Source organism: Myripristis murdjan, chromosome 17 (genome assembly GCF_902150065.1).
Source record: "Myripristis murdjan chromosome 17, fMyrMur1.1, whole genome shotgun sequence".
Classification (NCBI taxonomy): domain Eukaryota; kingdom Metazoa; phylum Chordata; class Actinopteri; order Holocentriformes; family Holocentridae; genus Myripristis; species Myripristis murdjan.
Genome location: NC_043996.1, coordinates 4,330,431 through 4,342,670, shown reverse-complemented (window position 1 = coordinate 4,342,670; position 12,240 = coordinate 4,330,431). Strand labels below are relative to the sequence as shown.

The 12,240-nt window shown below is 46.6% G+C and overlaps 1 protein-coding gene across 1 annotated transcript in view; it reads right to left on the bottom strand.

The window, feature by feature from the left end:
- chd7 (chromodomain helicase DNA binding protein 7) overlaps positions 1 to 12,240 on the bottom strand; it is a 93,242-nt gene that overhangs the window by 71,088 nt on the left and 9,914 nt on the right. The window contains exons 2-3 of the mRNA XM_030073930.1: positions 4,229 to 5,847; positions 2,926 to 3,254 (exon numbers count right to left, since the gene is read on the bottom strand). Of these exons, the coding sequence (XP_029929790.1) occupies positions 2,926 to 3,254; positions 4,229 to 5,729 (1,830 nt within the window). The 5' untranslated portion in view covers positions 5,730 to 5,847. The remainder of the gene's footprint in view (positions 1 to 2,925; positions 3,255 to 4,228; positions 5,848 to 12,240) is intronic.

The following is a 12,240-nucleotide window of genomic DNA, read 5'->3' as shown; positions in this document are numbered from 1 at the left end:
TGTGACAGGCTGAGAGGAGCCGCATCGTGTCGAGTTTCATTTCTCAGAGGATGGATGGAGGCTGAGGGAGAAGAGAGAGAGAGGCATGAAGAGGCTGCAAGGGAAGGAAGAAGAGCTGGGGTTGGGGGTGAGGGGTGCAGCTAGAGGAAGAAAGACACGAAGGGTTAATCTACCAAGCAGGAATATTTGCACTCCCTAAGGATAAAGAGGGATTGGGGAAAGAGATCACATTCCCATTGGTCACCCTTGCCTACCCCTCTTCATCCATCCTTTCTTTCACTTCTCCCTCTTTATTTTGTAGTTTTATTTTTTCTTCTGTATTGATTTGTTTGCATTTGTTTCATAAAGTATGACAGTCTTAATGCTTCAGAGGAATGCTCAGGGTATGTACAGCATCTGAAGGAGAAGGAAGCGCCTCCTAACTATTCTCCAAGCACCACAGTAGCAACACATGCAGGGCTCAGCTTTTCAGAACAGTGAGCGTCTGCTGGAGTTCACTGGAGACTGGTTTGGCACGTCGGTCATGCCAGTGCGTGTACTGTCCATCCTAAAAAGGATAGCAAGTACAGGAATTCTTGGAAGTGAGACTACTTCATGTCTTAAGACAAGAAAATGCAGTGGGGGTGCATTTCCTCTATTTAAAAACATGTGACTTATTTTGCCATGAAGTGCTAAGTATATGTTCTGTGTAAATGGGTCCTTATTGTCAAAGACTTAAACATATCACAAAACCCTGGACTTATTTTTAGTTGTCACTAGCCCATAAACAACTAACATGGAGAATGAAGCAAACACTCTTTACCTCGAGCTAATAAACATGACAGAGGTAAGAATATGTCAGTCAGTTGCAAAAGCTTAAGATGTTCTTGTGAAACTGGTTCTCATAACTTAGATGTATTTGTGATGAAATGTTCGAAAGAGACCAAACACAGCACCACAAAGTTATTTTTCAGGTGGTGAAATCCTCCAGCAAGAAGGGGGGAAGGCTACTCAACACTGCAGAATCAGTTCCTGGAAGCTGCAGTGCCACAGCGAGCTGGACAGTATAGCAGCTCACTGACATGGTGTATGAGTGGGGGAGGGGCGAGACAGGCATGTTATATGTCAACTAGAGTGCTGCACGCAACGCAGTCACTCAGTGTGTGTGTGTGTGTAAGATGTAGAATAAAGGTCACAGAGCAGTGCTCTATCAGAGCTGTGACCTTGAGCTGCTGATGAAGGCATGCACATGTATACGCGTGTGTGTGCGCGCGTGCGTGTGTGTGTGTAATAACCATGCTTAGTGAACAGATGGAGCTTAGAGTACCAGACATACAGTCATCATGACTGACTGACCGGCTTGGGGTATGTGTGTGTCTGCCTCTTTCTAGCAAGTGCATCATGAGGCACAGAAAGCGCTCCCTTCCCCCACCTCAGACACACACACACACACACACACACACACACAAAAACACCACTGTGAGTACTCCTCTAGGTAGGCTATCCCATTTCCCCAGGCACATTTGCCATCCTATTCCAGACCACGCCAGCCTAGGCAACACAGTCGGTGCGTGTGTGTATCTGTATCTTTGTTGTGTGTGCCTCTGTGTGTACGTGTGTGATGACAGGGGCTCCCGGGCCTGCGGCTAGAGCCAGGACGGCACATGGAGCGCACCCAGGCGAGGAGCAGGGCTCACCAGTCAACCTGGCATCTAGGTCAGGAGCGCTGGATAAATTAACTGTGACGGCTGAAATGTCAACCACAAAACGCCTCCACATAGGGAGGGGGCGTCGATGGGTGTGTGTGTGTGTGTGTGTGTTTGAGAGGGGGGGGCTTGCTGACAAGAGGGGAGTGGTGTGAATGAGGGAGGACAGAGAAAGGGGGACTAGATCTGTGTGTGTGTGTGTGTGTGTGTGTGTGTGTGTGTGTGTGTGTGTGTGTGGCCACAGGGCTGCTATTGTGTGTGAATGGGTCAGTGGAGAAAGGGGGCTTTGAGCAACAAAACAAGCTAATGGAGGCCGGGGGCACGTGACGCAAGCAGGAGCACACACGTGTGTGCACGCACACACACACACAGCGTGCCATTGAGAACTAACCACCTCTTCCCAGCGGCCACCCCCCCCTTCCTCTCTCGTTTTTTTGCTAGAGATCCTAGACTCCCTCTCTTCTCTGGATCTTGTTGTGTTCCACTTTTTTTCGTTTTGTCTATCACTTTATCAACCCACTCTGTCTTTCTCCCTGACTTCCTAGTTGTCTCTCTCTCCTTGCACATCCGGCATCAGACCATTAACTAATGTATGACACCTCTGAAACAGACAACGCAAACAGAGAGAGGAGAGAGAGAGCGGAAAGAGAGGAGACGAGGAGGAGGGAGACAGGAAGGGAGGTTTCCTTCACTGAGGGGCGAGGTGAGGGGGAGAAAGGGGGAGGGAGGAGAGATTATGCTGGTGGCGCCTGTGTGTATGTGTGTGTAAGTATGTGTGTGTCAGGATATGCAGCTCACAGGAAACAAACAGCTGTAAAAATCCATTTCCCACACACACACACACACACACACACACACACACACACACACACACACACACACACACACACACACACACACAGAAACAACCACAAAACCTCACACACAAGGCCAACAGCAGCAGACACAAAAGGCAAAATACACACACATCCCCACCCCCACTGACTGAACCAGTACCCAGTGCACTGCTGTGTTCTCAAATGTCATGCACGCACACCATTACACACTATCACTCACACACACACAGCACACACTTCCCTTCAATTGCAAACACACACATTCCCCCACCCACATGAAAAATAAACATCCACACAGAATACACCCACACATAAAAACAAATACACATGCTATCTTGCTCTCTCTCTTTCTCACACACACAGAGCTGCTACCACATCAAAGGGTTTATTTGTCAGAGACTCACCTGTATGTGAGGCACTTTCTGCGGGGTGAGAGGGGGTGAGGAGAGGGGGTGGGCGTTGGGAGGGGGAGGCGCCCATGGGTGGGAGGCCTGACTTGGGGGAGGTGGCGTGCTCTGCAGGTGGTGGGGGGGCAGGTGTGTGTGCTGCGTCTGAGTGCTCTGGGCCGGCGTCACCAAGCCCTGGTTTGGGGGTAGGGCTCCATGCTGACTGACAGGTGGGCCCTGGAAGCCCAGGGAAGCCGGCTGCAGTGGCTGCCCGCCTCTGGAGGCCTGCTGCTGGGCCTGGAGCAGACGCTGGTCCCCCCCTTGGCTGACTGGAGCTTCATGAGGGCCTGGCAGCAGAAAACAAGGGCAACAGAATCGTCACTAACGAACTGCATGAGGGTTAACAGCCGGGTGTTTTGTCTCCTATCCATTACCAAGCCACTGAAAATTAGCCCAACCTTTATAACATGGATGTGTTAATCATCAAAACTATTAAAGTACAAACAACAGCATTTGAATAATGGACTAACACGTGTACTAGCTAGATACCAAAACTAACTGAAGGACTAAATATGAGCACAAGACAGATCATGTTGGGGTCATGATGCAATAAAAGAAATTTTGTGACTCGGCACATTCAAGGAAACTGAAACTTTCAACTAAGAGTCGATGGAGACAGAATCGAAGTGTTGGCTAATACAGTGCTGATGACATCATCCATAGCTCCAGCCTACATGTGTTGGATGCATTCCAACACAAATAGAATGAGCCCAGTACAGTTGACTCATGGGAGATTGGCAATAAAAATTTACATTAGCTGCTGAAAAATCCAGTGTCAACCCAACTGTCGATGTTTTTGAAATGATCATGGAACTGTATGGTATCAAATACTTTTCATAGTAGGACCCAATCTTTTTTGTATTCATTATAAAATTCAAGGATTTCTGTGTAGGGAGTGTTGGGCTAATTGTCTCATTTACTCTGCCCTAAATACTGCTCCATCTAGGACACACTTCCTGCATCAAATAAATTGTGACACATATATGAGCTTAAAGGCAGTCCTTAAGGTTTACTCAATCTCATGGCCACTTCCCACTCTCCAAAATAAAGGTATTCATTTTAAGGCAGGTGGGGAAACTAAGTGACACATGCCAAATCAAGTGGTTTGCAACGGTTTGCTTTGGTCATTTTGCACCCCCAGCAAAGAAAACTGCACAAAACCAAACACCTGAAAGAGAAACACAAAGTACCCACTAAGAATGGGAGCTGAGTCGAAGCAGAAAAACACGGGGGAGCAACTATTGCTCTGTATAATGCTTACCTTGCTGTGGCTGGTGCTGGGGCCGATTTGGGCCGATTTGGGGCCCACGCTGTGGCCCAATGCCTGGATACATTTGCCCTGTGCTGGGGGGCATGTTGTGGGGATGCTGGTGTTGAGGGTGTGTCTGGGGGTGGGGGGCCGACAGAGGAGTCTGAGGGCTTCTCTGTGGGAGGGCCATGGGGTTGGGTGGAGACTGGAGGGCTGTGTACCCTGAAACATCTGGTGGTCCAGCTAGCCCTGCGCTTGGGGGTCTGCCTTGCTGGGGAGGGGGAGTCGGGGTCCCCAAACCCCGCATGGGAGACATGGATGAGGGGGAGGGGTATGTTCCCTGAGCTGGGGGGGCAAGGTGGGGCTGGGGTTGGTTTTGGGACTGGGGCAAATTCTGGGGGTGTTGGGGGTGGTTTTGGGGGTGCATAGGCTGACCCTGCTGCCCTGTCTGCTGTTGCTGCATTGGGGCAGGGTGGGGCTGATGGGGTTGGGATTGGTGCGGCGGTACAGGGGGATATCGCTGCCCCTGTGGCCCAGCTGCAGGGCCTGATCCCTGGGTATACCTCTGGCTCAACTGCCCTGGTCCCATGGCCTGGCTGGTGTTAGCGCTGACATTAGCGTTAGCACCCTGGCCCATGCCAGGGCCCATCCCCTGGCCCATGGCTCCATACTGCGCCTGATAGCCAGTGTACTGGCCACCCCCGAACCCTCCCATGCCCTGATGGTGCTGGTGGGGGTGCGGAGGCTGCCGGGAGGGGGAGTGTGGGTATCGGGTTGTGTGGCCCATGTTAGGGTAGCCCTGTGGTTGTGGCTGAGGCTGGGGATGTCTCATCTGGGACCCCCCCATCCCAACATGCCCCAGGTAGTGAGCCGGGTCCTGAGCAGGAGGGGGTGCCATGCTCTGTGGAGGGTAGTGTTGGTTCATACGTGCTGCATTGGGAGCAGGCGGACCTTGCATTCCGCCATAGTCGCCCCGTGACATCTGATAGGCTCCCATCTGGTTGGGCCCGCCCCCTGGCTGCGTCGGAGGCTGCTGATAGGTTGCTCGGCTCTGCTGCTGCTGACCCCAAACACCACCCCCACCCCCTCCTCCCCCAGCATCACCTGGGTAGCCATGGTGAGGGTTGCCAGGGTTAGTGGGGTTGTTGTGGTAGCGGGCGGACATTCCATTCATGGCCGAGTTAACATTTGGCTGCCCCTGGCTAGGGCCATTCTGGGTCATCATTCTTCCCCCGGATGCCCCAGGTTGATCGTAGCCCGTATAGGGACCATGATCGTAGAGCTGCCCCAGTTTAGGCTGCCCCGGGCCGGGTCCAGCACTGTGGAGCATCCCCTGATGGTAACCCCCAGCCGCCTGGTGCTCATGGCCCAGAGAGGGATTAGTCTGCTGGGCTAGAGGGTTGGGCTGGCCTGGGGTGGGCTGCTGAGGAAAACAGTCTCCTAAACCATCTAAGCCATCTGAGAACAACCCTGCGTCATCCCCAAACAAACTCAACATCCCTGGGTCCGCCATGGCTGGGTGGGGGGCCCACGGATGGAGCGAATGGATGGAGGGATGTCTGTTGTGCCGTGAGGAGCTAAACTGTTAGCTGCTGATCTGAAGTCTGCTACTCCATGGTCCTCCTTGAATCCTAAAGACACAGAAAAGAGTAGGGAAGCGGACAAGAATGACAGAACAGAGACAAAAGACAGAGCCGAGTATTAGTGTTGGATATTCACCAATCCTCCAACCCCGTTCACGGGTAAGAGTTGCTAAGCAGAGATTTAGTAAGTAAATCAGTTGTAAACCACCACAGAAACACTACACACACACACACACACACACACACACACACACACTCAAAAACCCCTCTGCTTGCACAAAAATACTTACAACTCCCCCTTCACATTCAGTCACCATACACACATTAGCACTCCCCAAAACCTTCCCCTCCCCCACCTCCGTTTCCATTTTACTACCAAACAAAAGAACTTCTTTCTTTTCTAACACACACACACTCATTCGTTGAGTGTGTGTGTGTTTGTGTGTGTGTGTGTGTGTGTTAGAACAAAGAAGCCAGCAGATGCAACTTTGTTTGAACAGCAGCAGCTGCCAACCAGGCAGCCAACAAGCCAGAGAGCTATTCAGCAAACCAGACAGTCAGCTAACCAGTCGACCAACCAGTCAGCCAGTCAGCCAGTCAACCATTCAGTCAGTCAGCCCTGGCAGATGTGTGAAGAGAGTCAGCCACCTGCTATTACACCAGCCCTGTGCGTGTGTGTGTGTGTGTGTGTGTGCGTGTGTGTGTGTCTCCCTAGGTGTAAAAAGAAAATAAACATATATGCACACTGCAAGCCAACCTTATTGTTAATACGAGGGTCTATTGTACATGGATAAAATGAAAAAAGGAAGAAAAGTAAAGGGCTTCTGAAGGTGTGTGACAAATAATGAAGCACTGGGTGGCCAACGAACAAACCACTTTTTTGTGTGTGAGAGAGACACAAGGTAGGTGGATCTCAGCATGCATGAATGAGTGTGTGTAGGCCATATTAGAGTAAGGCGGGGAGGAGGTGGGGGAGGTTTTCTTGTTGCTTCTACGCACTGCCACAACACACAACTTCACTTGCTACAGGCAGCCCCCTCTTCACACATTTAAAGGTGGTATCTGTAGCAACTATCAGCATTAAGTTGTCAATTTAATTGTGATTCCTTGATATAATTACTGTAAACAAATCAGACCATGTTTGAAAAAAATTGTGGCCTCTATTTTATGCCAGTGGCACCACTTCTCAAATTAAGACCATGTGCGTCACTTAATCACAATACTGAAACATCTTGTAATAACATTCTGAAACCAATTACATTCTCAAATCTATTGTGAAATATTTATGAACTACTCTTAAGGCCACCTCTTGATAGTGGTAAAAAAAATATCAGCAAGGCCAAACCTTTCCATTAGCATAACACATGACGATGCCTTGTTGTCAAACTGCCATCACAGACTGGGCCTCCTGCTAGGAGCCTTGACCTCCACAAAGCCTGACGATAGCATCCCACCTTGTTGTGTAAATAATTGTTAACAAGCTTTTTCCTTTGCTGTGCCTTAAACAAAAAAGAAGCTGCAAAGAGAGTGGCAAGAGGACAGGTGCTGTTTAACTTATTATCATGCAATCACAATCAATAGGAAATTTACAGCATGCTGGGGTCAAGTCATCCAGCTATACCTCTGGTTATAAAGATTAGCTTAATAGTCAAATAATGTCTGTACTTTATTGAGGTGGATCTTGCTATTAAACCAAGCGCATGGGTTTTGCAAGTTTTGTTTACCTGGGACAAGTCACTAAGGAAGCATTCATTGGACTCTGCTGAGTCCAATGAATCCAGGTATGACTAAAGTGCAGGGGGTGGGGCTAGCCTACACAAAAGAAAAGGTACTCTCTACTGGATGCAATGACACTTCTCGCAAGGCTCTATGACAAACGATTCATGAGTTATGAAGGGTGTGGCTACACTATTGGGGACGGGCTAACTCACATCAATGAAAAATGAACCCTGCCAAGTCCAATGACGCCTCCCAACAGGCACTATGACAAATGGTTCATGAGTTATGAAGGGGGCAAGACTAAAGTATAGGCTAACCTTCACCAGTGAAAAAGGAACTTTATGCTGAGTCCAGTGATGTCTCCCACAAACTTGTGTCTATGACAAGCAGCTCATGAGTTATGAAAGGGGACATGGCAAAATGGCGTGTGTATGTGTGTCTGTAGAAAACCATACACACACAAAGTTAGGCCATGTTACATCAATCTGTTTAGAACTTAATTGCCTTTTGTGATAGGCTACTCTCACTGCCATGCCCCCTTTTAGCCAACAGGCATGAACGCAAACACACACCTTAACTCACTCACACACACTGACACATACACAAACACACACGACCTCCATCCCAAATTTCAGCATCCTAGGATGAGAAGTGTTGCCGCCAAAGGGTGGGGAAATTAGCTACCATAGGTCATGCTATAACCTATATTAGCTAATGCTTAAACATCAAATCTTAACTACACTTCATATAGGAGAGATGAACGTTGCTGTCATCAACAGGTCACATTCATCCATCTCTTAGATCATAACTGAACTGATCCAAGTTCACACTCTTTGTTTAATTAATCAATAAAATTCCATGACTTTATTGGCATAACTAGTTATCAACCACAAATTACCAAATTGGCATTAAAATTGTTTTTCCCCCTCCACATGCAAATTTACAGTAGGGTTAACAGGCCCTCAGATACACCAATTTGATATTTGTCTATTAAACCTATTATCAGCCACTCTGTGTTGTCCACCTCCAATATCATGCAGTTTGATTAATTACATATTTATAATACATTTTTCTGACTCTATCAATAATACACTGGTTCTCAGTTTGAAGTGCCCTGATTCTGATTTACAATTTTGAAATGACTTCATGTATCAAATGGAAAATAATATGAATTCTCATCCTTGGTGTCAGTGGAGAGGTTTGGTGTCCCAAGGCAGTATTAATTCTTCAGAAGTTTTTCAAACCTGCTGAAAGACAAAACTTTCTATCAGTCAAAGTCTAGCTTTTATCAACTGTTTCATACTTAAAATCTCTCAAGAACCTGCAGTTCCAAACACCGTCTTGACATATGAGGAGCCAAGAGAAACTGGCACCCGGCTCAACACAGTTTAAGCAGCACTACAATTGTCTTATTCTATTACACTCAGCGGTTAGGGAACTTTTGTGTGGCTACTAGAGCTCAGCAGTGTGAGTAGCAGCTGGAAACCAGTGTGTTGAGTCACACTGCTTCCCCTGCAGCTCTGCTAAATCACTACAGGTTGCTGCCAAGACTGGGAGGACACGTGATGGAAGGAGGGGGGGGGAGAAAAAAAGAAAGGGGGAGGTGTTTCTGTGTGTGTGTGTGTGTGTGTGTGTGTACATGGCAGATGAGTAATTGAGTGCAATTTCACATCCTTTGCAGCAAGATACTACGAAGACTTCCGGTCTAAGTCGCTCTGACACACGCAGTAAATTAGAACCTGAATTCTGCGATCTAAAATATAAAATAAACGTGGCTGGGTAAGAGTGTGCCAGTGTGTTTTGCGTGTATGCCCTCGCGGCTGCCTCGGGGCTTTCACCACATCACAGCTGCGATTAAGAACAAGAAGATGAGAGATCCCTTCCTTTCTTCTGCTCACCCTCATTGTTTCTGTTTTGCCTTTAGAAGTTCACCTCCTGCTAAATAACACTTTTGTATTGGCCTGGACATGGCTGGAGAAATACCCTCTTTTGACTCGCTTTCTCATTTTCTTCTCATGCTTCCTCATGTCTATGTCTTTCTTTCTGGTGTTGCTCAGCATGCTTGTGTCCCTGAACAAAACTTTGCTACACCCAGGGAAAAGATGAGCTCTCTCTTCCTTTCACCTTTTATTGCTATAACTCTCTTCATTTCTGTGGCTTCCTTTCCCCATTCAGCCAGAGCTCCCTCTCCTTCTCACATACATGTGCACACACGCACGCAGAGCGGCGCTGAGGCCCGGCTGCCATGGCAGAGGGAATTAGGTGAACGGTCAGTGTGCCACTTTAAATGCAAAATCTCATCAAAGGATGAGGCATTAGCCCTCTACTCCTCCCCCTGCTGAAACACATACACACACGTGGTGTGGAGTCAAAAAGAGGGTGTGGGAGCTGGGGTAGACGAGACACATCTGAACACCACAGCACACCATCAATATCAACGAGACTGCCTCTCACCCGTGGGCCTAAACACCAGGGTCCATGTGTGCATGCTACTTTTCAGAGATGATATCCATTTTGAACCAACAAAACCTATGGTAGACATCTGACTGTGAAGCCAATTCTAACTTCTTAAGTGTCACAAAAAGTGTATTTACATTTTTCTTGTATTTTTTTTCTTCTCATTTTAGCCCATTTGATGTAAAGTCTTTCAAAAACATTAGTATTGGACAAGTTGCTCTTCAGTGTCAGATAATGACAGTCATATTTTGTACTTTCACCTTAATACCAAAACTCCTGACATCTCTGGGAGGCAGGGTAAAACCTATTTTCCAGGTTCAGGTGGTCCAATGCTACTTTTGAACTGCTGTGAAATAGAATTGAACCAATCAAGCCAAGCTTGCAAATTAATTCAACCATTGTAGTTTCATTTATCACAATTTTTTAATCAGCAAAAATAATTTTGCTTTATGTGAGCACTGAAGAGAAAAAAAATGCCCTGCTATATTAAGATAGTTCTTCCAATTTGATGCATCAGAATTTACAAAAACACTTTCATTTAAAAAAAAAAAAAACTCAACATCATGAAGAAAAACAAATGCACAGTGGACACCAGAGGAGCTTGTTTTGGATGCTGTCAGGGTGGGATGGGAAAAGCCTTTCTTTTGCACTGAGCACAGTATGTCCCAAAACAAAACTTCAGATACTATATCAGGACCTTGACCTTGGAGTGGCCGATTAAACAGAAAAGGGGCACTTTTTAGTCAGCTATCATTGCTGGATCACTGGAGGCAGCACATAATCTATGGAGAATGTCAAATGACAGCTACACAACAACCATGTCACCTATAACAATAAGCAATCAGTTCAATGGGTATGACACATCAGGTATTAGCTTACTTGATAGATGAACTGGCAATCACTAACTACACTGCATTTCAAACCAACTGAGCTACTCTGTGAAGCTGCAATTATCCAGACCGTCCATTTAGCTAAGCTAAAACCACAAAATATCACTGCCAAGCTGCCAAGTTTAAACGGCCTCTTCGGCATGCAGAATGTTACCACAGTGCATTAGAAATGTGCCTTCATTCAACAGAGAAAACAAGAAATATCAAAGAATTTTGCTTGATTAACTTGTACTTCAATGTTTATAAGCAGGTTTCTAAAAAAATCTATCTGTGCATGCAGATGATAATTCACAAGCTACTTTGACCAGATGTACACATATGTCAATTTTCAATCTTCCCATATTCCCATCCAAATTGGATGTAACTGTAAATTTAATACAATTAAGCTTTGCAAAAAATTGTACTTTTTTTTGTATTTTTTTCACACACATACCCACACACACACACACACACACACAGGCACAGAGAAATAAAAAACAGAAAAAGAAGGGAAAAACAGAAAAACTAGCTAGAACCTGTGTCAAAACTTTAACTGACAGGGGTTGTTCTTTGCCATCGGCTAATGTTTTCTATCATAAAAACCAATGTCAATGCAAACACAATGACAGGTCTTTATAAGAAAAACAGCACACTGGCATTTCTGGACAAGTGTGGTGGAGGGATATTTCACAAACAATTTCTTCAACAAAAATCTTCTTACTCAAAAAAGCAAACTTGAGTTGAGCAAACAATTGAAGTTTCTCTCTGCCTCTGTAATTAACACATCATATTTTGAATGAAAATACCTGAATGGAAAGGCAGCTATCTAGAACCAAGTTAAAGTCTGTGGTGGAGCGAGAGCCCTGGCAAGCAGACATGGCGCAATGCAAGTCAAGCCTGCAGTCGTGTCTGTGCTGTCGATGGCTTGGCAGCTAAACTGTCTGTAGCCTCCAGGCTTTACTACAGGAAATCACTGCCATGTCAACAGCACTATGTTTCCTCACACACAGACACAGAGAAACACACACAGAGATAGAGAGAGAGAGAAACACACACACACACACAGAGACAGAGAGAGAGACAAAATTAAGATAAAGAGAAAGAAACTACTGCAGAGAGAGAACTTAGGACATACAGTACACATGCAAGTAACCAAACTCAACAGCATAGGCTACAACACCTTTACAAGTGGCTGATCTCTCTCTTCCTCTGGCTAACACACAAACACACACCTTCCATTATCGCTAGGATCTAAGCCACTTTAATTTATACCTTTGTTCCTAAATGGAGGACACCACGCCAGAGCTGGCTAGCTGTGTGTGTGTCTGTATAATTACACACAAGTGAAGGGATGCAGGGCGGTGTGTTTGGGGCTGGGATTTGAGGCCCGGAAGGA